The sequence below is a fragment of the Excalfactoria chinensis genome, chromosome 13 (genome assembly GCF_039878825.1).
Source record: "Excalfactoria chinensis isolate bCotChi1 chromosome 13, bCotChi1.hap2, whole genome shotgun sequence".
NCBI classification, from domain to species: Eukaryota; Metazoa; Chordata; class Aves; order Galliformes; family Phasianidae; genus Excalfactoria; species Excalfactoria chinensis.
The window spans coordinates 2,067,234-2,095,120 of record NC_092837.1 but is presented as its reverse complement, the minus strand read 5'-3'; the positions used below and the strand labels follow the sequence as shown (position 1 = coordinate 2,095,120).

Sequence of the window (27,887 nt, the reverse complement as noted above, 5' to 3'; positions counted from 1 at the left end):
TAGAGTCTACTGAAAACGGGGAAAGCATTATGGCAACTGTAGCGCATCATTTACCTTAGGAAGCCTCCTTGATTGAATTTGCCTGTGGAAATTAGGAGTTGAAAATACCCCCCAGTCTGCTGCCTCACGGAGACCACTTCAGCCTCTTGTGATGCTGCAGGTTCTGGGACTGCTGAGCTCAGCACACACCTGAGGTTTGCAGGGCAGAACCTTCAGCTAGATGATGTCATCCCAGGGAATTCCCTTGGTGAAACACATGGCTCTAGGTAACAGGCTTGTTTGTTGTTGGTTTTTGACCCTACTTTTAAATGTTTCCTTTAAATTGAGATGGAAGAGCATGGCCACATTTCAGCTGCCATTCTGCTTTGCTGACTCAAAACGTGGCAGCTTGGGGACTGCTGGGTTTGGCTGCTGGGGGCTGCACACTGCTGAGCACCAGCCCTGGGCTGGGCATCTCTTGATCCTCTTGGAAGCTGGTATGAAATAGGACTTCGGGGAGACCTCACTGTGGCATTCCAATATTTAATAGGTGCGTATAAGCAGGAGGAGGCAAGTCTGTTTACAAGGGTTGATAGTGATAGGAGAAGGGGGAATGGTTTTAAACTGAGACTGGAGGAGGGGGGAGATTTAGGTTGGATCTTAGGAAGAAGTTTTTTCACCCAGAAGGTGGTGATGCACTGGAACAGGTTGCACAAGGAGGCTGTGGATGCCCCATCCCTGCAGGCATTCAAGGCCAGGCTGGATGTGGCTCTGGGCAGCCTGGGCTGCTGGTTGGTGACCCTGCACATAGCAGGGGGTTGGAACTGGATGAGCACTGTGGTCCTTTTCAACCCAGACCATTCTGTGATTCTGTTCACAAGGGCTTATTAGTGTAGACGCAATAAGAATGCAATTTTCATATTTCAGTAGGTGTGTCTTAGATAATTGATTGAGAAAGGGATAATACAGTGCAGCTTAAAGTACTCAGGAATGGTACATTTGAATCTCTTGTTGCACTTCAGCTGACAGTTGCAGGGGATTTTTGCAGGAAATATGTTCTTTCCATTGTATGCTTATGAAGAATTGGTGACATCTGGTGATCTCTTATAATGAGCCGTCTCAAGACAGCCAACAAAAATAAACCTTTTGGTAAGAAGGATTTGTCTTGCTGTGTGTTGAGGAGAGATCCTGCAATTAAGACGTAATTCCTACCTGCTGTTTTGCTTAGGAGAACATTCAGACTGCGTCAGATCAAATGCTCTGCTTTCAGCATATTACAAAATGAGAAAGGTTGTTCCCAGGCTCGTGGGTCTAATTGAATAAAGGCCTATCCAAATGAAAAGGGCACAGATGATGCTCTGGTCCCTGTGAGACAAGCGTAGAGCTCCTGCTAATGTCAGAGAGAAAGCTGCTGCGGGATCAATACAACTATGTCTTTAAGTTAAACGCATTTATATTGGTAGGCAGGGCTTGCAGGCTGTTTAACTTGAGTTTTGTCATCATGGCTTTGAAGTGTAATAACCCCAGAGTGGAAGCATTAGTAAGGTAGCTCTCAGCATCAGCAAGCAAAGCAGCCCCAGTGGGCAGCGATGTTGGCAGCAGTGTGTGAGCTCCTGCATGGACTGTCTGCACCATATGTCTCCATTGTGGTCTTTTTATCACCATCCCAACTGCTGATACATCAACTTCCATGATTTCATTTAGCCAAATGTAAGGCATGGCTTTTGTTTGCTGGCTCCAAACGGAATTCTGTTATAATGTAACTCTTAATATGTTTGGGGTCGAAGAATCACGGGGCCCAGAACTATCTGTGCCTCTTAGTGCTGGAGCTGTGCTTGGGGCAGGTTGACTCGCCATCATTTGTTGTGGAACTGAAATGGAAAGGTGTCTCAGAAGTGACTTTCAATGGATTTTAAGAAGAAAGGAGAATCTTGCCTTGTAGAGCTTTGCCTCTTTATTGACACACAGAGGGTACGATTTCAGTGTTGCCTTTATTAGCAAAACAGTGTTTCAGAAAGGTTTTATTGTAGAGCACTTGATGTGGCCTTGACTTTGTAAGAAGTTTGGTGACAGTCAGTGGGAGAATTTGACAGCTTTTTTCCTTTCAGACGTGGGTTTTATTTGGTGAAATTCATGCGTAAGTCTGGTGATATTTTTATTTGTAACATAATCACCTTGTTAATAAACAGCTATCGTTTTATTTTTAAAAGCTTTGAACAGAATTACTATTCATATATTAATTAAAATACTACATTGAAAATTCAGGGTGTGCTCGGAATGGCTCCTTATCTCTAGCTGTGTTCTGCCTTGAGCTGCCTTAGTTGTTTAAACCAGCAAACACAACATTAGCATTCAGAAAAGGGGGCAAAATACCCCTCAAGTAATTATCACCCTTTTTGCACGAAGGTGGTTTTATTAAAGAAACCTGGATTCTTGGAATGCAAGTGTTGAATTGAGTAAAATTAAAGCTTTTTGGATGCTCTGTGTGTTGGAAGATACACTGGTTACAGGGGTGCCAGGTGGAACACCCTAATTTGTCTTTGAAACACTGCACCATTAGTATATGTCCAACATACCTCCCAACACAACAGTGCCAGCGTTTTTGTTCATAGCAAAGCAAGAGCAAAGCAGTGCTGACCTGTGGCTGCGTTTGGTGAATGGGAAGTTCTGGGAAGATCTTCAATCTGATTTATTTTTAAGTAAGATACCTCTCGAGTATCCCAAATTTTGCAAACCTAAAGCCTACCTGTGTAATCCCTGTGAGAATGATAGGCTGTTGTGAGTACACTGAGATCTGAAATACAGAGCTAATGGCCGTGGTAGCACTGCTTTTCATTCTTTGATCAAGTAAGGTTTGCTTTTGCCTCTTGGTGTTGCAGCCATTTACAAAATAACAGCTTTCTAACCAAACCACAGACATGCTTTTTCTGCTCCATCTGCATGACTTTCCCTTCCAAATCCCATGAATAGATTAATCAATGGGAGAGGTGCACTGCTGGCCCTGGCTGACCCTCTGCTGCATTCTGGTTCTGCAGATAGATCAGGCTATTGATGGGAGCTCTGGATTAAATGAACAACAAAGCAGTAGCTGGCTCCTTGTGCGCACAGGGTAATGGCACACTGATATGGAAACTAAGTGCATGCATATCCTCCATGCTCCTCGTCTGAATGCTTTGCCAGGGAAGAAACCAGCTCAAGCATCAGCTTTGAGGCAGTAGTCTCAGTGCTGACTCAGGCGGGACTCAGATTGCTGAGACCTCACGGTGGATCTTCTCAATGGCCAGAGGTAGTGTAGTCCTAAACACCTTCCTGATATGGTGGGTAATTTAAACACGGTTTGCAACAACCGAATGCCTTTTGTAGCGTGGTATTGGTAATTGCCTGTCCTCTGTAGCACGTTTGGATCCATCTGTGTAATTTCAGCCAACTTTAACAGTGGAGGCAGAGGCTGTGGGTAGAGCTTCCTGTATGAAATCCAAGAACTTGTAGCAGGTTCCTGGGAGTCCAAGGCTGTTTGGTGAGAGGCACTAAAGAGCTGATACCAGAGGAAGATGTTAGGTGTGAAAATATATGGAAATGAGCTCAGTGCATCCCAGTGCCACAGGAATGACTTCTTGTTTGTATGGCTATATGGGAAGAGCCACAGTGCTTTCATGTCAGGGCTCGAGGAAGACAGGGATGGAGGGGTTCGATGTCTCTTTGAAGACAGCATCCAAGACATGCTGTTCCCAGATCCCATTTCTACTGTATCTTCTCTATTGGGTTGAACATATCGGGGCAGAGAGGCAGGACCACCTCCCCAATCCTGCTGGCAATGCTTCTGTTGGAGTAGCCCAGGTTACAGTCGGCTTTCTGTGCTGCGAGGGAATGTGTCACTGTCTCTGACAGTGAAGGGATCATCTTTGCTTGTTTTAATGAAGAAATTGCCCATCTGTAAGGAGGATATCATCTGCTTCATTCATGTTTGAATGGTGTGGGCCCTGGTGTGATATTTATTTCATCCTATTGTAGTTATTTATATTGCTCCTTCCTCCTTGCACTCTCATGTGACAGTTGTTGTTTCTGCCTGTGCCATCAGCCTCCTGCCAGAAGGATGGCTCAGTTCAGAGCTGTCAGCTGTGGGCTGTTTGCCCTCTGGTAACTCAGCCCTCCTACCTGCCAGTATGCTGGAAGAAAGCATCTGATTTCCTTTAATGGCTGCTTTGCTTTGGAGGTCAGAAAGGGCAGCTGTGAATAAACATGGCTCCTTATTTGTTGCCCAGATGAAAGAAATGCTGTTGATTTTGAAATACTGGTGGGAGAACAGTAAGACTTTCCTGAAGATTTCTTCACAGGTGGATTAAATGCTCCCGATTTTGCTTTATGTAAAACCTGCTGCTGCTATCAGCTGCTTCCCTTGTACTTCTTGCTGTAGTCTCAGCTCCAAACCAAGTGCTCAGAGGGGGATGTGTGGAGTTGCAGTCCCATTAGGAAGTCACAAAAGGAGCAGGCTGGTGTTACTGAAAAATACCCCATCACTCATTGCACAAGCACAGCTGTAGGTCCCAGTGCTGCGCTGTGGTATCAGTCAGCAGTCAAGCCTGCTCAGTGATGCTGGGGAGGATGTGAGGGGAGACGTAGCCTGTTGTGGAGCACTGCCAGTTCTTGCTTACCTGAGCATCAGAAAGGGGACTGGTAACACTAACGGAGCTCACCCTGTTGAGCTGGAACTTCTGTGCTGCCCTCAATATCAGATAAATGACAGTTTTACGCACCTGTGAAGCTTGAAGGTGAGATAAATAGAGCACAGCCTGCAGTCACAAATACAGTTTGATGAACTGTTTGCATTGGGTAGATATTACAAGCTAGCATGTTTATGTCTGAATAAGTGCTCTAAAGAGGAATCAATAAGCAATAGATTTTGCAGAAGAGCAGCATGTTGCCCATCTGGTCCAAGCGGGCATCACTGGGCTGGGCTCAAAGCACTCCATTGCATTGCTGTCTGGCTGCAGGGTAGTTATTCACTGAAGCGCTTCGCCTTTGCATTTATTTATCTTTTAGGTTTAAATTTGTGATCTAAATCACAAATTTAGCTCCATTAAGTTATTGAAGAGCTCTAATTGCAGGTATTTTGGTAAGGGTATACAGCCAGTAAGCATGACATGAGTAAAGCCACTTCTCATTTTTCTATCAAATTTAATGCGCTGATATTGTCTTTTCAAGACCCAGATTTGAATTTAACACTGTTTAGAAAACAGAATCCTGTGCAAACTGGTTCTAAATGTGATTCATTTCATTTTGGGTTTCACAGTATATTTTTAACAGCTGATGAATGAGTGTGCTGGGAAGTTGCCAAAGGAGAGACTTTTTGATCCAAGTCAAAGAAGCAAAACCTCTGACTCCAAAATGATGTTATTTTTTTCCTCCAGTGTTTACAAAGAGCTCCCAGTCACTTATTTTAATGAAAGGTGGTGGGTTTTTTTTCTGCTGTGCATTAACATAATGAGAGTTGCATGTAAACAGTCTTTCTGCCAACATGCAGTCATGGCTGGTATTGCAGGCTTCAAGGCCAGAAAGGTGATGGTGTGTCCAGTTCTCCCTCAGTGAGCACGGCTGCAGGCTTGGGTGAGCTGTGAAGAGATGGACCCCGATGAAGAATGCGGTATACAGACTGCAAAGAAAAGGGAAAAAAAACCTATAAAACTAAGCTAGTCCTAAACAGGTACAGAGGGTGTTTTGAAAAGTCCCGGCTTTGGCTCCTGAGATGCCTTTTTTTGCCACAGCAGATACTGATATTTCCTTTCCTGGTTTCCTTAGAGCGAGGTGGTCTTTAAGGTCCCTCCCAACCAACCATTTGATGATTAAGAGAGGACAAACTTGCAGCATTACTCCATTCCTAAGAGATTTATTTTTTTTTAATTTAATATTGATTTTTCTGAGTTTAGGCTCCACGTGCAGAGGATGCTCACTGCAGAAGCAGGTGTATATCTGAAGCTTTGCACCTGTTAGGGATACAGCAGCCAGCTCCTGCAGTGGAGGGTGCAATTTATAGCACCAAGGATGCCAGTGCTGCACTAGGCAGCAAACAGCTCCTCTGTGCCCTAGCAGTTCAGACCCGTATTGCAGCTCTGTGTCCATGTGCATGCAGTCATCTAAAGCCATCAGCATGGTGTGCGTGCCCTGCTGAGCAGTGCGCTGCCCCAGGAGACGTTAGGCTGAAGTGTTTCTGAGTTTGTAGGTTGTAAATTGGTGCTCCCCTGCGCTGCTGGCCCTTAATGGGCAAGAGGAATTGTGACATTGGATGTCCTTGTCTGAGTTGCAATCTGCGTTTGAGGGCCTTTTAATTCAGCTCCACATCTAAAGCTGGAAGGAGTTTAAAAGTCTTCCTACGGATGCAGATCAGTGTATCTCCTAGGCTCGCAACAGATGCAGCTGTTTATTTAATTTTCATAAGTTTAGTAGTCACGAAAACCTTCAACTGAAGTCTCATAAAGGCAGTTCTTACAGTGTTTTCCAATCTGCGTAATTTGAAGTGGGCTGAGAGGACTTTGTATGCAGATGAGGACGTGCTGGTAATGTCTGCTCCCCAGGGGAAGAGTGACTTTCCTACAGATGCAGGCAGTGGGGTTTTTGAGCAGTAGTATTCATGGCCATGGTTGTGTAATTAGGAAGAGTTTTAGCAGCAGCTTGTAAAATGTACAATTAAAAGTTGGCCCCAGCCCCTCCTCCCCTCTCTGCCTCCCAAAAGCCCTTGGTATGAGTTTTAGATAATTTGAAGCTCATTTCTACTCGATGACTGTTAGATTGGGATGGAGATATGTAATAGCTGCTGAACGTGGGGCTTGAAGATTAGCTTTGTTAATAGCATCTGATGTTATCATTAACAACGCCACAAAAAGGACGGTGGTGTTAAGGAGTTTGCCTTGATGTTGTGGATGGTTCCCATTCTGTACGTACCAGTGCAGTCTCTATAAGCTTTAGGCTCTATAACAGCAGAGCCATCATGGTGGGATGATGGAGGAGGCTGCTGGTGGCGTCCTTTCCTAGCAATAGCTGTAATCTGTCAGTATTCTTCTCTCCAAGCCTTCTGCAATTGTGGTTATTTAGCATCTCACTCCATGAAGGAAGTACTATGGCTGCAGTCATTCCTTTTATGGCCTGAAGGTTCCCCACTTGCAAATACTTCTTCAGGTGTTGTTTGAATGTGCTGCTACCATCACTTCCAGCTGTGCTATTCATGTCTTGTCTCAGGTTCTTTTCTGGTCTTTATTACATCCTTTCCTGGCAGCCACACAGAGGATGAGCATGTGGGGAGTGAAGTACTCAGGAATATGGCATTAGCCAAGCATCCTTGTACTAATATTTTCCTTTCTTCACATCCCTCCATGGGATGCACATGCTCTTGGAACATACCCCTGTCCAATAAACCTTTTGTAAAGGTCCTTTGAGGTGTTAATAAATTAAGCCTGGGCAAATAATCCGATTTCAGGGTCCCCCTGGCCTCTAACACTGATTTTATGAATTTCAGGCTTCACTTTCTGAGTTAAAAGGCATTTTAAGAAAACTGGAGTTCTCCTATCTGACATGAACACTTAATTTTTTTTTTGAAACTCAATGAATAGAAGCAGGGGAACTGTTTTGACATTTGAATATCTCCAGGAAAGCAGTTATGACAGTATGCCACAGAGCTCACAAGACAAAAATTCCTGGTAACGCGTGGCAGAGCGAGGCTGTACTGCAGCAGGATCGGGCTGTGCCAGCTTCCCATCCCATAGACCTTCTGGGCTGGTTTCCTGCAGAATTCAATACTTAAGGCTTCCTGTAAAGGCTTCCTACAAATGGAACATATGGATGGAAAGGGAGAAGAGACAGGTGGGAGGGAGATGTGGGGGAAGGGACGTGGTTCCCATGGAGCTGTATCAATAAGGCCATTAACACTTTGCACCAGTCAGCCATGGGGACCAGTATTGCTGAATGCTTCCTCAGCGACACAAGTGCGAAACATAGACCTGATCTGGCATCTAAAGAGGAGGATTCATTTTGCCTAGTGAGAAGTGTTTAAAAGGTTCCACGCTGGTTATTTAGGCTTCCTCTGTTACCTATGGGCTTATGCCACTCATCCTGATGCCTGGGGCACTTTGCCTCTCCCTGAGACCAAAGGAAGGAGCATCAGGGCATCCCCTGGCACAGAGATCAGTGACCAGTTTTACCCTTCTGTTGTATGATGCGTTCATAATGATAGTCTGCAAGGCTGAAGTGGCCATCCATGGCTGTGTTACTTGACCTGTTTGGTACAGAGCACAGAGTTTTATTCCACAGTGGGATGAGTCGTTCTTCCTCTTTATGTAAATGGTTGCTATTAAATGTGGTCATGTGTGGATGACCTTGAACTGTTGGGCAGTAATCTAATTGTGATTACGAGCAGATAAGTTTCAGTGAGTGAACTGGAAGCCAGAGGCAGTAAATAACACAGTTTAAGATGGTGACCTGGGGAGCGGGGAAGTTAGCCAAAGAGCAATCTTTGTGTATGGCCGGGAAGGATGATCAAAATTTAATGAGCATCATAAAAAATGTTGCCCTGCTGATGTTTGCTGGTTTGTGCAGGGCCTTGACATATGTTGGTTGTTTCCTCTGGGAAGATAGACAGGATCAGAAATGCTGGGCACAGTGATTTGCAAAGAACCGACTGGGTGAGAATGCACTTCTGTAGTTCCTCTGTATGCCAGTGCCATACAGACACTGCAGACTGCACCGGCTGAGTGGCTGCTGACCTTCTGTTCCCTTTCACATTGCTTTGGGTATGCAATCTTTTCTACATTTCTTTCATTTAAAATGTGACAGGGTTACACTGCTGCTACAAATCTACCCAGGAATGCCACCATCACATTTCCTATGTGGGTCGCTTGCAGTAACTCGGAAGTATGAGCCAGGCCGACGGGCTCTGGGCTGGCATCATCAGGATGACAGGATGCTGCCTTACATTAGATAGCAATATAATGTTTTGTCATGGCTTAAAATAGATGCGTCTGACAGTCGTAGATGCATTTTCTGCTCGGCTGACCACAAATCAAAACATTTTGCAATATCACACATCCAAGCTTCTGAAGCATAAAAGTGTAGAATATTAGTCCTGAAAGTTTTCAAATGTTCAGCTGCTGTTAGATTTAAAATAATAACAAAACTATATCAAAACCCGAGGGGATACTTTACCTCATGGAGAAGCTGCAGCTGGGAACTCAGTGCCAGCACTGTGACTGCCCACTGCTTGTCAGAGATGGCATCAACCAGCGGTGGGAGAGGGAGAGGTTAATTTATCTCTATGAAGCTGGATGCAGACAAAGCTGTCCAGTCATGAGCTGAATCTTCTGCTTTTTTTTTCATGGGAGGAAAATGCCATTGCCCCGAAATTGCAGCATTAATAGAGTTACCTTTAATTTGCTTTAAGTGCAAAGCGATAACAATATGGCAGGCTACAGATTCTGTGCAGTTTTAACATGCCTGGCTGTGGTTTGGAGATGCTTCTAAGGCAGCAGCTGTGGGAGGATCAGGGCTGGCAGTGCCACTTGTGCCCATTGGCTGCTTTGTGCTTTGGCTAAATCCTTAATTAGAGCTTAAACACTGAATCCCCTTTTTACTTTTTCTCATTTTGCAAATGGTTTAACTGAAATCTATTCCAAAACATCTTGCTTTGTGCATCACAAAACTGCATGGCGTGTGAGAGCGACCTAACGTGACCGAGGGCCTGACCCTGCAGCTGCTAAATGATGTTACGTTCCTTGGTGTGCCTCATAGAGCAGAAACCTTCACCCATTTTCCAGAGCTGCTGAATGTTATGCACTGCTGAAAATGAGGGGAGAAGTATTGGTGCAGGACTTCACACAAACCAATTGGGCTCTTTCATTAATGTACGGTTTTGCACACTTGCAGGTGAGTTTAGCAAAGTCCTGAGATGGTTAGAAACAGTTTTCACCCAGGAAGTAGGCTTGTTATCAATATGTCTTCATATCTTATGGAATGTGCTGCAATGGAAGAGCTTTCTTACATCAAACTCAATCACATCACGTTTTCAGTGAGCCTTGCTTACCTTGCATTACCCCAGCAGCATCTCCATGGTGCAGCACAGCGAGGCAGCAGCAACCCCAGGGACAGAGGAGCATCCTGGTGAGCACAGCAGGGCACGGCTATGCCTTTTGCTGCTCAAACACAGCTTGAGGAGGGTGTGAGAGGTCATGGGGCAGCAGGCCCCTGGGAGCTAGTGGATACGTCTCCTGTATCTGTGACTTGTGCTGTATTTCATGTGCCTCAAATTCAGAGTGTTAGGAGTATGGAACAGAGATGTGGCGTATGAAACAATTTCACTCCTGTAGTCAGGTCTGTTTGTTGTAGTGCCATTTGGGCAGGAAAGTATTAAGATGGCAATTACGTTTGAAAGCAACTGCATTTGGAATAGTCTCGTGTAACTGGCTTAAGCTCTTCCTTTTGGCAGGGTGTGGCAATGTTCTATCATAGAATGATAGGATGGCCTGGGTTTAAAAGGATCACACAGCAATCATCCAGTTACAACCCCCCTGCTATGTACAGGGTTGCCAACCACCAGACCAGGCTGCCCAGAGCCACATCCATCCTGGCTTTGAATGCCTTTCCTTCTGTTCCCTTTCCTTTCTTGCCCTGAGATGCAGTGCACTGCTGGGGTGCCCACATCCTGTGCATCAGGGACTGCAGGTTTGCCATGGGAGAGGAAATCCTCATCCAAGTTCTGAAGGGAAATCTGGGGAGCCCCTTTCTTTGGTGGGTCTTGGAGAGCAGAGCACAAGCTGAGGCTCTGTGGGACAAGGACAGAAGCCCTAAACTGCTGCCACCTGGCAGGCAGCTCCCTGGAAGCCATCACTGCTGGCATCCCAGCCCTAAACGCGTGCTCATTCCCTCCCAGCACAGGCTCAGTGCAGTGCTTCTGCAGATCACAACACAGCGATTTGTCACTTGTGCTTTACCCTGGAATATCTGTCACTCTTGGTGTTGAAAATCTTCAGGAAAAACATGTTTTCATCCTCTTATTTTTACAGTAAGAAGCTTCCCTCTGTACTTTAGTGACACATATAATGAAAAATCCCGCTGCCGACGGTTCGGAGCAGGGATGTTGTTATCTTGACAGGCCTCCAGCAGATCTACTCCACAATTGGTACCCTGGATCGCAGAAGGGTTATTTGCGTTGTCAGCAGCAGAGCACTTCCAGTGCTCAGATGCTGTCCCATTCATCATCTATCATTGCAGCACTTAAGGGAGAAAAAAATAAAAAGTCCCACGTAGAAACAGGAGTGTTCATCCCCAAAATTCAGCCTGTTTTATTCGTGAGCTGTTATTTATTCGTTCTGTTTCTTGATCTGCTGCATTTACTCCTTGTGCCTGAGTTTTGAGTAGAAATAAAAACCTAATTGTTTCTGTTGCCTGGGCTGTAATGGGAGAGGACAGGAGGAGCAGCATGGCATTGTGTTGGCAATTGTAACTCAATACATAGATTTGTACTTTTCCCTTTGCTGCTCTCAGGTCATCATGCAGTGCTGCAGCTGCTTTGGTGTGGACGGGCCATGGTGTGCCTGTGTTGAGTGCTGTAGGCAATGGGCCATGTTCCTGTGCTAGGAATCAGAGTCCTCCTTTGCACTGTTTGCCACATGGAACAGATCTGATTTAATACTTGACCGAGTCAGGAATTCCTATAATTAAGCAGTGAACCGTGACTGTCCATCACAGGAGGCTCTCCTGAGTTCTTGTTTTCTGGAGCAGTGTATGATTGTGCTGTAAATGCTGCCCTTTGATCCGTCATTGCCGGGATCATTTAAGAGCTTTATGTGAAACTTCATACTCCTCTTTACTGTTTTATTTTTACACCAGAAGTATTTTCTCCCTCCTTGTGTGCGTTTTCCTACATAGAAGTCGGTGTTTTATAATTGCCATAGTGCCCTTTAGGGGGGTGTACATTACGATCTACTAATGAGTTGCCTTAGAGGTCTCCTAATGACAAGCTGAACAACAGCCATAGCACATCATTATCAGGCCATTACACACATCTTTAACAATAATAAATACTCTGCTTCCTGTAATTGTGTTGTCCTTCATTACTTAGCAGGAGGAACTCAGGGACTTCATGGTTCAAGTGCAGAGTGGGGAAGTGTGTCCCATCAGCAGCTGTTCCTCCAAATGCTGGTGGTTATGGGGAGAGAATCTTCCCTGGGAGAGCTGCTTAACAAATACCCTATGAAGAAAAAAGCCCCAAACTGGTGGACCTTCCCAAGTTGCTGACTCCAGACCTCACCAGGGACAGCCTGAAGTCGTACAGGCCCTTGGCCACTCATCCCATGCACAGACTGGACACTGTGGTGGCTGTAAGAGGTGGCTCAGCCAGGTGTCTGGGTCTCTAATGCAGAGTGATGGAGTTCTGAGCAGAGAAACCAGTGAGTTGGTTAGAAAGGTAAATGTCTCAGAGCACAGCGTTGGTAAGATTTACATGAGTGCCAGAGGGTTTTAAAGGTTTATTAAAGCTTCAAAATAATACATTTGCTATCTGGAAATATTTGATAGGTGTGCCAGTCAGCTGTAAGAAAGTGAGTGTTGGTTCCATCCCAGAGGAATCCAGCCAATTTTGCTTTCTCTAATAAGAATAAGGTGGAGGACTGTAAAATGTCAAGCAGCAGGGTGCGGAGCATCAGCAGCTGAAGCAGACGTTTATTTAATAAAAGCCCATTTGGTTCGTTTGAATTTCAGGATATCTGAGATTTTCTGTATGGGAATTTTGGGCTGCTCAAGGCTGTAGCAGGATGGGGGTCTGGGGGGAGAGCTGCTGATTGCCCAGCTGTTGCTATAGGGAGCTGACCTGCCCTAACTCAGTGGCCCAAGTGGATGTGCCATAGAATTTACCTGCTTCAAAAGGCTGCAGGGAATTTTTATTAATGGTTGTTATTTTTTTTAATTGCTTAAGAAAATTTGGCTTCTACGTTAGCAAAGGAATGCTCCTCAAACATTAATGACCTCTATCAGTTTAAAAAGCAGCATTCTCCCAGCTCAAGCACTGCTCTTAGTTACATTGCTGTGCCAAGTGAGTCTTAGGGAGTGCTGCCTGAGTGCCTCTTTGGGAGCGATGTCCTGTAGGGCTGAGAACAGCCCTGCTGTAATGTCTGTTAATCCCTGGCTTGGGATGCTGCTGTCTGTTTGGGGGCGAGGTGGGCATTTGTGTGGGCATTCATGTTTGGGAGGGAGCAGGGTAAGGTTGGGACAGTTATAGTTTATAGTGCGGTGAGCTCATGTTCTGACACTACAAGTTCTGAATGTGTTTTAAAAGCCCCCAGAGCAGTAGATGGGTGCTTTTTCTTGTTGTAAAATGAGATGCTGAAATAAATATATGCTGAGGTGAGTTTTAGCTCTCCCAGGTCATAAATGTCTAATTTTTAATGCTATCACTTTGTAGTATATCCCATCCCGTTTCTGTGATTATATTCTGTGAGCTCCCAGTTGCTATTAAATTATATACGGACATCTGATAAATGTACATCTTATTAACTGAAACATATCCCTAAGATAAGCAGTAAGTTTCAGCTTTCATTGTTAATTGATTTTTTTTCAGCAGTAGCAGCCGAAGGATTGCTAACATTCACAAATGTGCATGATGTCAAACATCTGCTCCTCCTGCTGGGAACTTCCACGGAGTTTCACTTAACTTGTAAATTCACATCAGGAATAAAGGAGGTGCTCCTCAGGCTTGGAGGGCGCAGCAATGAGTGGAGCAGATGGGCAGGTAGCGCAGCAGTGGGAGTGTGTGCCATGAGCCAGCTTTGCCTGCAAGCTTTCAGCTCGCTGTTTGCTCGGTGCTGCTCAGGGTCACGCTCACTGGTACTCTTCAAAGACAGCAGGATGCTGTTGTGTCATTATCAGGCACTGGAGGGATGTTGCAGTGTAGCTACCTGCAGTTATGATTGCTGCAGAGCCCTGCTTGCTGTTTTATACAGAGCATCCTCTGAACAAGCAAAAGTCAAATGGCTGATGTGACCGGTTGGATTAAAATGTGGTTAATTTTTATTCATCTGAAATGGCTCCACTCAAACCCAGTGCTTCCAGCCCATGAAAATCAGTGTGTGTGTATGAGGGAGCTCCAGAGTCACAGATGTCTCTGTGTTGTAGGCAATCATTGCATCTCATCCAGCTTTTTCAGTATGCAGTGAGCTGCTCATTAGCAGACAGAGTGCTGGGAATGGGATCTGTCCATGTACCTTCACAAGAAGAGAGAAGGGTTTTCCCTCCTTCCAACCATTCAGGAAAAGCAGGAGGGAAGTCCCTCTGACATCTCCATGCACATGCAAAACAGAGCAATCAGAGGGAGAAGAAGATAGAGACAGAAAATTGACCTGGAGGAACAGAGATTTATAAGGACTGAAGTCACCTTTTATTTTCCTGTCCCTGTATGCATCTGCTCTGCCAGGTCAGATGGGCCGGGGCTGCGGGTGCCAGCATTTTCTCAGTTTAGGCATGAAGACGCTTCCATTTGGTATGCATGAAAATGGGCCGTTGCTGGTAGTCAGTTTAGCTGTAAACAGCACAAGAATTAAGGAGCTACGCTCATAAATAGATTTGTATCCCATAATGTTTTAGTTTAGTCCTTTTCTGATGCTTCTAAAGCATATGAAAGGATGGACTCTTAGGGAAGAAAAAAAGGCTTTCTCAAATCCCTTTGATTTTGCCCAGGAATGGTCTTTTTGGTAACCATCTCATGTGAAAACAAAGCTCAGTGCCCCCATATCCCACACCGAATTTTGTCCCAGTGCTAGCAAACTGCCTTAGGAACAGCCATAAAATGTGCTGAAAGGGGAACTGCCAAACAAAAGGACCCCGTGGTGCCTCCTGCTCCCAGCAGCTCTTGGTGGTGGTGGCAGTGAAGTGTGGCTTTGAGAACTGGCTCTGCTGGAGGTCACTTTGGTGGGAGCTGGTCCTGAGTGGTGCTGGTGGTCTGGAGGGGAATCCCCCCCTTGGGGGTTGGCAGGTCAGAAAAGGTTTGACAGAGCTACGCATGTGGGTCTTCACCTGCTTGGTGCTTAGCCTGGATCTGAACAACCATCCCACTTCTGTACTGGGTTCTGTGGAGCACTGCTGGCACCAGCTGTGGTTGTGGTTGTTCTCCCATCAAAGGAAGCTCTGCATTTCATCACCTGATTTTTGTTTTTGTTCAATTTAAACCACATTCCTGTGAAGGACAGCAAATCCCCAGCCTTGCTGCTTCTGTTATCTGCCTCGGCTCAGATTGGGCAGGGATCCTCCTGAAAATCCCGCTGCAATTCACAGAAACCAGCAGTAAAATTCTTAAAGAGGGCAATTATTGAGGGAACTGGATTAATGATCTGTCATCACAGTTTAGCCACATTCGCCGCTGACCTTTCACAGAGAGGATGGTCTTGATAAATGCAGTTCATTACAGAGTTCTGACATGAAAACAGAATGGCACTCTGTGTTTCGTGGCAGGCTGATCAATATTTTATCTGCCAAAGCATACAGAAGTGCTAAACAGGACGAATTACGTAGCTGCAGCAAAACAGAGCAAGAAACAGAATTGCTCGGAGTGAGCAGAGCATGTAAATGTGACAGTTATTGGCCACACTTTGGCAATCAGACCCTGAGACACTGGATTTTTCTTTCCTTTTCTTCTGTCTTACTGTTTTTCTTTGCCTGTCATTCTTTTCTTTTTCAATACAAACAGTGCCAGGCTTCACTGGTTCTGGAAACGCTGTGAACAGATAAAAAGGGCTTGTATCTGTAGAGGGCTCCCAGCATGGCTGGGGACACGCTGAGCTCCCTGCCCACTGCCAGGCTTGGGGATGGCACAGTGGGTGCTTTGGGAGGATGTGTTTAATGGTCTATTCGTATTAAAAATAATAATAATCAGAAATCCTTGTGTTTTGAGCTTGGCGAGTATATAGAAGTTTTATCCCAGGAGCTGCTCCTTGCGTGGGGTTTGTTTGAAAGTCACCAGCCTTTTCCTTTTAGGGCTGCAAGGGAAGATGTCAGGCTTTCAGAAGGGATCCGGGCTGACCTCCAGCAGAGTTCTGGGAACAAAGGCAGCATTGCCCAGAGCATCCTACGGCTGGGCAAAAAGCGTGCAGCTCATCCCAGGGAAGGCTCCTGTTTGTTGTACAAAGCATTGCTGTCAAATTAGGTTCTTGTTCAGAAAGCAGAGGGGCCATCAAAAGCAGTGATGCAGCCTCTTGGAATGGGGAAAGTAGCCTTCTTTTTTTCCATTTTGCCTTTCGGTTTGAAATAAATTCCTCAACTGGGATCCAAAGACGTGGCTCAACATATTGTTAATGCTATTAACTTAAAAAGAACCCCACCCTGCACTAGCAGATCAGCGTCTTAGTTTTGATATCAAGTGTCCACAGTGTGCCTTGAGCTCTCTTCTTCAGCAGTCAGCAGAACAAACCCTACAGGGATCATGTTTACAGATGGAAAAACAACTTGAGTGACTTTTTTTTCCTAACCAGTCCTTATACAGCGTAGTGGAAAAAGATGATCGAGTGTGTAGAGATCCAGTTTAGGGCATGGAAGCAGAAAAGCAGTTTTCAGCTCATCCCGGAGCTGTGCAGTCTGCAGGTTCCTCACCTGAAGGCGGTATAGATGGGAGCAGCGGGCACTTGGGCTGCACGCAGAGACATCTCCAGTGCTCAGAAACGGAGCAGGGAAGAAGTGCTTCAAATCTCTTCTCAAAAAGCAACAGAGGCAGCTCCTGGTGTGCAGGCTGAGATCTGAGCTCCAAACAAGGCAGCTGTGGGGTCTGTGGGACAGCAATTGCATACAGAGCCCAAGTGCCCGGGGTGTGCTAACAAGGAAACCCCGCCGAGAGGCTCCAGCAGGGAGAGCAGTCTGTGGCTAGCGCTGAGCTCAGGTTGCAAAGGAAACTGCTGGAGGCACTTAGCAAAGCACAGACAAGAATGGGAATGAGAGAGGGCATGATGATGATTTTTCTGTGGTTCAAGCAGCAGCTGTGGTTATAATACCTGAAAGAGCAGCAAACGTAGAAGAGACAGCAGTGCTGCCAGAAACCTAAAGAGAGTATTTAGCAGATAAAACTGATGGATCCTGGGCACGGTGTAAGAAGATTATAAGTGTCACTGACAGCAGGAGATGGGATGGGGGGGTGGGAAGAAAGCACTGAGCTGTGCTTTGCAGGACCTGTACGACAGCCCCAAAGGACTATGAGCTGAGTCCATGGGAAAGATGGCTGGATTAAGGGTAAAAGAGCAACGTCTGGTAAGGACGGGGAAGAGTCTTTATAGCAGGAGAACCTGGTTAACCCTAGCACTGGTTTGCCAAATTATCTAAGCTGACTACATGTGTCCTTGGTGGAGGACAGAGGCAGAGGGTCATGTGATGTGCCTTCCCATTGCTTTTGGAGGAGCATCAGGTCCGTGTTGTGTGTGGGTCTGACATCCACACAAGGATGGCTATGAAACCAGTGCTTTGGCCAGGTGTACTGGGAAGTTGGGTCAGACAGATTACATCCTTTGACTAGGAGTGTTTTTCTCATTGTTGGTTGTTTGTTTTCTCGCTAATGAGATTAGATATATAAGTTATTTAAATATTTATATGCACTTTTTAATAACAGCCTTAGCTCATTTTCTCATCCATCTTTCAGTTCCACCGAACAAGCACAAATGATGAATCTCGCACCTCTAGGACAGAACTTTATTGCTTTTCCTCTTTCTTTTCCACTTTATGTGCCACCAAGTGCCAGTATATGCCTTGTCCTGAAGCAACTACTTCTGCATCACTGCCAGGCTCAGGTGTCACAGGTGTCAGGGGAGGATGGCCAGAGGTGTGAGAGCTGGGGAGTCTGTCACCTCCGTGCTGCTAAGAGGTGCCGAGGGAACGGCATCCAGCAGAGCTGAGCAGCGCTGTTTTCTCCAGGGGAAAGGGAAGGTGATGAGGTTTTGGAGCAGTGTGAGCAGGGCAGAGCTGTGCTTTGCATTAGCAAAATGTGAAACAGGACTGATTATTTGCTCTAAAGAGAAGGTGTAATTGTGTTATTGCTGGCTTCCCTCGCTGTTGGTGGGGCAGTCTGGCATTACCCTGCTGCTGGGATGGGTGCTTGGTTTCTGACAGCAGCCATTGCAACTAAGGGGAAAAATGTCTTTTGAAGTTTTGATGTGAGCACAAAGCAGCATTTGGGGTGTGCTGCTGTGGCTGCCAACGGCTCTGTCTGCCCTCCACTTTCCTTTATTTCACTCTTCGTGTCAATCGCATCTGCCTGGAGGTGACAGCATGGCTGTATCACTCCGGAAGTCCCCACGTTGGCACCTTGGGCTGTCCTGCAGCCATATGAGACTCTGCATTTTAGGGAAGAGCAGTTTGGAGGCATCTTTGTTGTCAGAATGTGGATAGAGCATGGGGGGGCTGTATGGATGTGAAGGAGATCGCTGTCTCCCCCCTCTTAGCAATGCAGCCATGGGCATCATGGTGCATCCAGCAAATGGGAGGCACCACACAGGAGCAGGGTGGGAAGCAAATTAAATAGTTTTCCCTGTCTTCATTAGCCTAAGATACATCTCTAGAATTAAGATTTGACTGGAAAGAAAGGAAAGCTTCATCTCAGCGAAAAGCAATTATTGAAGCAGCTAAGTCTGTATTTATGACAAGACTGCAAAACTGTGTGATTGCGCTGGAGAAGGCAATCAAGTTTTCGTTTAAATAAGCACATGATTGTAAGGAAGACATTTCTTCTTGCCATGTTCAGGATAGCTATCAAATGGGGGCGGGGGAAAGGGCAAAAATAATAAACAAGTCTGATAGCAACTGAGTTGCAGGGGAGCCCTGTCCTTCCGTGAGATTGATCTCCAGTTTTGTGCTCTTTGGTGGTTGTTCAAAAGAGAAGGCAAAACGTTCTGGCTGCTCAGTATCACTGGGCGGTGAGGAGCTCTCCTCTAGAAGGGTCTGAGTTCAGGATGGGAAGTGAGCCTGGCTGTGTGGTTATTGCTGGCAAATCAGCACGGTTCCGAGCCCAGTGACTGGTGCATGTCCAGCCCTTCTGTCCCCTTCCACCTTCTCAAGTCACAATGTTGTGGAGGTTAGAGGCAATGAATAGGAAAGGAAAAAAAAAATCTTGCCAGTAGAGGGATTTGCTATCAGAGAAATGCCTCCCACCGGGGATTTTAATTGGGTCCAAAAATGATGCAGCTCAGCAATCAAAGGACAGGAAGGCTGGTGGTCAGTATGACGACCTCCTGTCATCTTTCAGAGGAATAACGTTTGAAGTCTTTGGGGAACTGATCTGTAAGAATATTGTCCATTAAAGAGTGCATAGACCCCTCAGATTTAGTCCAACATGAGAGCTGAAACAGAATTGTTTCAAAACTGCCAATGCAGAGAATAGAGGTGCAGAGAAAAGGGTATCTAGCAGAAGCAGTGGGCACTGCTGTGCTTTGCACTAAAGCAAACAGATTTGCACCAACAGGAAAGTGACCACACTTCATTCTGCTAAGTTTTGCCCAGACAGCAGTAGAGCAGAAAAGGGCAATATTGCTTTTGGTGCTCTGGGCACGTGGGTCAGCTTCCTCCCTAAGAGGATGCCTTTAAATCAGAGCGGGGCGCTGCTCAGAGGATTGCTGGCAGCCGCCAGCATAGCGGGAGCTTTTCAGGGTCGCAAAGGTTCAGTCTCATTGCTCCAGCCAGGCTGGTGTCACTTCAGAGTGAGCAGCTTGAGGGCTTCTCACTGATCATGACGTTTTTCCCCAGTCAGAGGCAGAGGTGTCTGTGGCAGCATGCATGTCACTGCAGGCAGCATGCTGCTCCTTGCTATCCTCCCCCACCAGCCTGGCACCTCGTGCTGTGTCTGAGGCTTCCTCTTCCTCTAACACCTTGAGAGTGAGATGTACGTGCTGTCCTTGTGGGCTTTGTGCCTCTACCCCAAAAGAGTTAGTCCCTTGTGTTGCATGGCGTGACACTGCAGTGTTTCTGTTCACTGAGCTATCTCAGACCAGCTTCCTGTGATTTATTTTTCACGTTGTGATCATTGGACAGGTAATATTTAGACAGATGTGGAGCAAATTTGATATGGGTGGGGATCATGAAACTAAGTATGGGAGTCTGTTAGCAAAGCCCTATAATGTGCAAAGCAACGTATTGGAGACAGCCCTGACAGCAGGGCTTGGCCAAACTGTCAGCTCCTACAAAGGATGACCGCTGCAGGAGCTGCAAAGCACAGCCTGGCGTGATGCCACATGTGCAGACAGCCCGGCTTTGGCTATGCCTTATTTATCATTGCTTCAGAAACAGAGTCCCTTAAAGGATCCCCATGCAGTAACACAGCCCTCCCTCCCTCTCTTCCAGGTGACTCATGCACCATGGCCAGCTACAGGCAGCTGAAGGGCGTCCTGTTGGAGCTGCAGGCGCAGCGCTCAGCCCCACCGCGCCGCCCACCCACCGACAGGGCTGCTCAGAAACGTGCTTTGGTGGAGGAGCTCTTCCAGCACCTGGATGCAAACAGGGATGGGCAGCTCAGCAGGTCAGAGCTGGCACAGGTGGGTGCTGCGTTGGGTGCAAATGGAGTGGCAGAGCAGGTTGTGTTTCTCATTAAAAGGAGAGGTTGGTTGTGCCCAGCTGTGTGGCAGTAGGTGGAGCAGTGATGCTGCAGCCCCCACACCTGCCTCTGCATCTCTGCTGTGGTGTCCAATGCTTGGTGATCCTCCACAACAACAGCGTGGCAGTTTTCCAGCATCATCCTTGCTCCTGGGAACAGCAGATAATCCTCACTGCTAGCAGACACCTCAAACATTTCCAGGTAGCTTTTGATTCTGAGTTTGCAAGAAATCCCTTCCTTCTTCCTCCTCTTTTCTGGTCCATACAGTGACAAGACAGTAAAGTCAGAATGCTTTTGAGAGTTTTATTTTGCCACGGTGAGGCAGATAGTGAAATCTTGATTAGCTGATCCTAATAACATTTGAAAAGGTGAGAGCCTGAAGAATCTGTTATTTCTAATTATGGGCCTGCTGTGCTGTTGGAATTAAACTAATTGGTAAAGTGAACCAGTGCAGGCACTTGTGCTGATTACTTTGTGTCCTGAACTTGTTTTCTTAGTGTGAAAATTTGACAAAACAGCCTCATCAATATGAGCAGCAGTGCCGTACCAGATGTGGGGGAGTGTCCCCATGTTGACATTGTGGTTCTCTATGTTCTTTGAGCAAGCAGGACAGAACAAGCTCGTTGCTCCCCAAGCAGGACCACTTGCAATGGATTTGCTCTGAATTTTAATCCTAAAGCTGTTGACATGATGCACAGTCCTGCCTGCACAATGCAAAGTGTCAGCATAAATTCCCTTAGATCTGAGCTATGAATATATACAATAATTCATCTGAATTCGGTGATTTCTTATAAAGTCATGGGTAGGGATAAGAAAGCACTTCTCTCTGAATTCAAAGCCAGCTTTTGCACAGTTACATCTGAGTGTCTGTTAGTGTCTGTTCTACTCTCCATTTCCCCCCCCCCCCCTTTTTACAAGAAATTTATTTTGTCAGGGTATTAAACTCAGCTTGCTTTATGGAAATAAATGTTTGGCATCCTGCAAGCCCATCGCCATTAGGAAGAAGGAATGACCTGCATTTTAAAAGAGCCAAATTCAGTGCTTCAAGGTCTGCTGTGAAGTTACTGTGGGCTTCACCTGCTGATGTGAGAGAGCACAGAGAGGGCTCCAGGCACAACAGCAAGCAGAGGAATTGGCTGCTACTTCTTTTTTAATTCTTCAAACTACATCATCAAACTCAGTAAACGTGTTTGCAGCCCTTTTGCTTTCTGCGATGTAATGAACTGACGCAGTCCAGCCCTCAGCTGGAGCCCACTCAGCTACACATCCTCTGTGAACGCACAAAGGCTGACTATGTATCAGCACCTCTCAAAAGACAAAGCAACGCCAGGTAATGCTGAGTGCAGAGAGGCTGGGGATGCCTTTAAGCCTGAACTGAGTTGCTGTGCTGTGGGCTCCACTGGGGCAGTTGGGCAGGTTGGGCTGTACTGGGCACCACCTGATCCCTGGGGTGCTCATACCATCTTTATTTCTTCTTGTTAACTCCAAGCCAGGATGAATTCCATCTGCTTTCAGCTCTCTGGTTTATTCACTCCGTTTCCGAGGGATTATTTTAAGCAATGAGCAATTATTAATTTTCAGTATTACAGTCTTAAGAGAAACTTCCTTGCCTTGCGATTCAGATCTGTGACTGATTTGTGTCAGCTCCTTTAATCTGAAGCTCGCCACAACTTTAAAGTTCCTCCGAAGATGGGAGTTTTATTGCCCATGGGTAGAGGTAGATAAAATGAGCGTAGTGCACAGGGAGGCATGTGATCTCATTCTCTCTGGCCGCTGGATGAGCTGTTGTTGTGCATTTTCTTTGTTTTATTTAAAAGAAAAATAGTCTCTCGAGCACCATAACCTTGTCTGCAAGAAACAACCCAAGGCAGGTAACGCACACTGCTGCAGGAAGGAAAAGCAAAAAAACAAGAAACAAAACAGTGTCATTTTTAAAGCCTGGAAGGGGTCTTTAGGAGGCTCAGTGCAGAAGGATTTGTCCCAGAGGAGAAACTGGAAGCAGAGTCCCTGCGGCAAGGACAGTCCAGTGCCAGAGCAGCCTCCAGCACCGGGATGCAGTGGGGGTCTTTGCTTCTTTGTTTGATTTCCCTTTACACAATTGCTTTGAGCAAAAGAGTGACAGCAGATGATCCATCCCTTCTGTGCAGAGCCCTCTTTGTGTCCTCACCGCCAGCAGACTCCATTGAACTGTTTCCCTCTGGACCCAGCAGTGTGAAGCACCCATGCAGTCCTGCAGCCCTGGGTGTACAAAGCTACTAACAAAGGTAGTAATTGGAATAGTATTTCCATTCAAAACCTGAATGTATTTTCCAGTCAGATTCATAAATCTACTGAACACTTTGCAGCTGAAGTGTCTCGTGTTGTTGGTTTTTTTTTGTCTCCTGACATTAAATCAAAAGGACGAGTAAAAAACTTGTAGTCTGATGAAAAGCTGATCAATTTTCAATACAGAGATAGACAGAGGGAAATTTCCATCTTTAGAAGATTGATCTTGAATGCTATGGTTGATCTCACTTTTATTGAACATTTTTACTGGCTGGGTGAAGGGTCATTTTTTTAGCATTATTACTTTAAATTGCTTCAATATAATGGGCCAAGACTAGAGGAGTAAATAAGAGTCTCTGGGCTGCAGCACAAGCCTTCCTGCATGGGAGATGCAATATTTCAGGAGTTTTCTTAATGTTCCACAATAAATTGAGAGAAGCCATTGTTTTCATTATGCTTAGGTCTGAGTTTAGCTGTTGGCTAACTTGGATGTATGACTTTCAAAGCTCTCTTCGTTTTCTGTGTGGAAGGTGTGAAATCCTTAGCATACAGAAGAAACAAACTGTTGAGAACTGAGAAAACACATTCATTTTGAATATACCATCATCTCTTGCCTGTTCTAGTCCTAAAGGGAAAGGTAAAAGCGCTTGTGGAATGTTGTTTTTATTTCTCTTTGCCCTTCAAACCTGGTCCTAATCTGCTGGCTTATGAAAGCGGCTGTTCTCCAAAGCCTTTACTGCTTGGAGGCATTCAGAGGATCCTCATGCACCAGTGCCAGCAGCTGGCACCCCAATTCCAGTTTGTGCCAAGTCAGAGCTCCAGCTTGGAGGGTTTCATGGTGCTGGAGACCAAGTTGTTAAGATCCTCCATGCCGCTCTGTGGAGGAGGATGAGGATTCCTACCCTAGGGTCATTAGATGACAAATCTGCTGAGTGACCCAGAGCCACTGTCCGTAGCTTTACATTGAGGTTGAGTGTTTTCTTTGCTGCAGGTAATGAAGAAAGAGGATCTGGAAGATGATTTATTGGATTGTACGCTGGAAGACCTCCTCCGGTTTGATGATTATAACAACGATGGGCACTTAACCCTGCAAGAGCTCTACACAGCCTTCCGTAAGTCCTGATGCTTCTGCCCGTCTTCAGTGTTGAAAGCAATTGAATATCTGAGATGGCAGCGCTGTCTGCCCAGACGTGGTCAGCAAAGATGACCCCTTTTTGTATTTAATGTTGCGCCAATCACTATGAAAGGCTTGTTTCTAAAGATGGCTGTGCTCCAAAGGATGAGCAAAAGCCAGGAGGTTGGTAGAAGTGTGTGGGACTCAGTGTTCTGGTGGGTTTTCTCGTGCTTTGGGCTGATGGCATCTGGTTGGTGGCTGTGGAGAGGTGTTGGGGCAGTGGCCGTGTATGTAGCCATGTGCGTGTGGCTCTGAGTAGCTCTGAGGAAACAAGAAGTCCTCTTTTCTGATGAGAAGGTTTTTCTGTTTTCTTGAGAAAGAGCAACTTTGGATAATAACATTTAATGTGTTTTAAGACTAGCCCCAGTAATCACCGTGCAGCTATTTGAACCACATCTATATTTAATTCAGCACAGCACACTCAAAGCAGCAGATATGCAGTAAAACATGAAACTTCATCCGTTAAGAAGGTGATAAAGTGAGTTACCCCAGCTATAAAGGTTTGACATGCAGTTATTTGGGAGCGTGTTTGGATCAACGCGTTCTCAAAGTCACAGGAACTTGCAGCTGAATTCCACAAGTCATCTGTATGAGTTCGTGGTTCAGTGAATTTTAAGCAGGCCGTTGAAAATAGGACAGGTACAAAATATTAGCCAAGGAACAGAGGAAATAATCGATAACCTGCAAGAAGTATTGTTGCAAAAAAAGCGTGGCATACTGAGTATTTATCAAAAGGACTTTGAATATTAAAAAAAGCTAGAGTTCAGATTCTCTATTTTCAATTTCCCAGAATCCCTGCTTTTATCAAGAGCATTTATTGGCCATTGATTTTCAATTCAGAAGCAAAGCACGTTGCTTGCAGCTTTAGAAACCTTACAGGATTCTGCGAGTGAACTTCAGTGCCTGGTTAAAGTCCGTCTTCCTTTACTATATTGCACTGTCTGAGAACAACTGCTCAAAGATATGTTTGTGAGCTTTGTGCTTCATTATGAGGCAGACCTGGCCCCTAACAGTAGTTTTGTAGTACAACATCAGGCATGTTTTTTGCATTCTGTTGCTTAGAATTCAGCCAAGTCACTTATTTCTGTGTGCCAGCAGCAGGGATGGCTGCTCTGCAGATTGAGGAGCCAAACTTTCGGGATTCAGTGACATCAGGAAGTCTCAATCTGATTTATCCTCTCAAAACCTCTCTTAGGTTTGTCTCAGTGTGCCGCGCTCCGGAGAGATGTTGCAGTTTGGAAAGGTTTGAAGATGACCTTGACAAAGCAGAGAGCTTTGCAATTTGTCATTCTTGCCATACTTTTGAAGTCACAATTCATTTTCTTGACTCTCATGGCCTTTCTGCAGCTTACAGAGCCACAAAATTGTACCTCCTTGCTCCATGGTTCACTCTTGCCTTTTCTTGACCCATCTTCTCCCTTCAGGGCCCACAGTAGTCCAAAGGGCATCTTTGGTCCCGTGCCCTGCTGGTCAGCTGAGAGTGAATGAAAACTGTGTGAGTGGGTGAGAAGAAATGCAGCACCTCGCCTTATTGAAGCCTGGTCTCACCATTACAACTCCTGCACGCAATGGGTGCTTCTTTTAATAACCGTTTCTAATCACGATAATCAATTATGTACGTATCTCAATGCAGAATATCAGATTGCGGATAGAAATAGCAGCCCTCCTGCTGACCCTCTCTAATGTATCATCTTTAATCTGTTGGGTTTTTTTTCTGAAAGTTCTTTTATCCCTGAATACCAAGAACACAATTTTGAGAAATCTGCTTTTGTGTATGAGGATGAATGGAAAGATCTATTAGCAGAGGATTAAAGTATCACTTTCCAAATCATCCTAATCATACATACACGATGAGTAACATCTGAGACAGTTTAAAAGTTCTCCTGGCAGCTCTGGAAAGGACAAATTTTAGGTGTCTTCCAATATCTTATTAGTAAGTTTTATTAGATAAGCAGGATTAGGGCCCTAATGAAAAGAAATTCATTTTCAAGATGTTGAACTGAAAGATATTCACATTCTGAAAATAGAAAGTGTACTACTAAGTATACCTGTCTGTTTTCTTATTGATATTGTCAGAAAAGATTCAATAGATGGGTAATAAATAAGAAGCTTAGTTTATATCAGTACTACAGCAGAGCATGCACCTAATTAATCAGCATGGAGATGGTCTAGGAAATTGGCAAGCACGTCACCCAGCTGAGTCGAGCTTTAAATACACTCAGATGAGTGATTTTTGGATGTAACTTCTGGAACAGCGGCTGACTGGAGGTCATTAGAATTAGGCATGTCACTTTTGGCTTTCCCGTTGTCTTCCCTAATGGGAAAGTAGCGGGTTGGCAGAAGTGAAAGCCTAGCTGAGAAAATCAGTGTAATCTTCTGGATCTATATTAGCATCAATGTGGACAGGTCCATTTGTAACACAAATATGTCGAAGAGAGGGAAAACATGCGTTCCATCAAAATGGCTTTATCTTGTCAACATTGTTTAGCTAATAAGAAGCTATTAACCCTATGATAAAATCCCCTTAACTTCTAGCTCCCTGCCAACTAGGGCACTCTCCTAAGCAGCACAGTCTTCTGACAGCTTGCCTGTGTGTTTTGCTCTACCTCAGGGAGCACAAAAAGGCCTTTTGTGAGCATCCTTCCCACCCCATGGCTGTTGTTCTGACAGCAGGGAAATGCTGCTGGCTGTGAGATGTGCTGTTATCTGAAGAACACAAACACAGTTTAAACGGAGCGCGTTTAGTGCAGGAATGAGTGCAGAGGAGACTGCGGGGTCAGTGTGCTCTTTTCACTCCTAAGCTTGCTGGTGTTGGCCCTGACAGTGCTGTTGTGCCCTTTGTAAGAAGCTTGTGCTGTTCTCCTGTTTTGCTTTAATTCACATTTCCCTTGTGCTTAACTGCCCTTAATGCTTAGTGAACAACGTACTGTGGGTGAATTTGGGCAAATAAAGGCATCAGGAGCCAGGGCTGGGCACGGCTATTGGATAGATCAGTGCCAGTGCAGCACAGAGCAGCAGTGGGTCAGGCTCCAGTCTTCCTTCAGAGGTCTTAAAACTCCTGCAGCTCTGTTTCCCATCAGGCTGTAAGTAAGTCGCATGGGGCTGTTCTTCCTTGACTCCTCCAGGCATCCTCCTGAGCCCCATCTGCAGAGCAGACTATAAAGTGGATTTATTTTTGAGGGGTGATTCACTGGGAACGACTTGAAGTTGGAGCTTTGTATCTGTCAGCCAAGCCCTGAGGCTTCGTGCCTGCCAGGACAGACAGAGATGCGCTTGGGGAGAGGAGCAGAGACTGAGCAGGGGCTGCGGGGCATGTGGGGAGAGCTTCTATTCTCAGGATATAAGGAAAGGTAGAAATAACTTGTATTTGAGGAGAATGGACACGTGTATTTGGAAATGTCTGCAATCAATGTATTCCATGTGTGCCTGGCAGCCCAGGTATCCAGCAGGAGTTGCAGCTGTGAGTGAGTTCCAGTCCAGGTCTGTGCATTGCAGCCCTGTCCTCCCCATTGGTGTGGCACGTAGGGTTGGACATGTGTTGCTGCTATCTCCCAGCCAGATTGGTCAAGCCTGGTTAATTATATCGGACAACTATATTGTGAGATAAAATGTTTTGCTTGAGGTGTTCTCTTTAGCAATGTTGTAGCACCGGTTATCTACAGGATCAAATCATACTCGTGAAATATTGACGGTTTGCACACCGTGCGCAGCCTCTTCGGCTGCAGTCTCCTTTGTATGTGATTTTTCTTTCATGTTGCTGCAGATATTGCTACGGAGTTGGAAATAATTCATTAGCTTACCAACATTGATTTGTTTCTCCTGTGAGCGATGTGATATCCAGACTTCAAACACGCCTCAGCAAACAGAGCAGCGCGGCAGTGC

At 45.7% G+C, this 27,887-nt stretch overlaps 1 protein-coding gene across 7 annotated transcripts in view; it reads left to right on the top strand.

Annotated features, from left to right (window-relative positions):
• The window catches only part of FSTL4 (follistatin like 4), a 183,677-nt gene that overhangs the window by 74,461 nt on the left and 81,329 nt on the right, over positions 1 to 27,887 (top strand). For all 7 annotated transcript variants that reach the window (XM_072348399.1, XM_072348398.1, XM_072348396.1 and 4 more), the window contains 2 exons: positions 20,317 to 20,507; positions 23,823 to 23,943. In XM_072348399.1, coding sequence (XP_072204500.1) covers positions 20,317 to 20,507; positions 23,823 to 23,943 — 312 coding nt within the window. The remainder of the gene's footprint in view (positions 1 to 20,316; positions 20,508 to 23,822; positions 23,944 to 27,887) is intronic.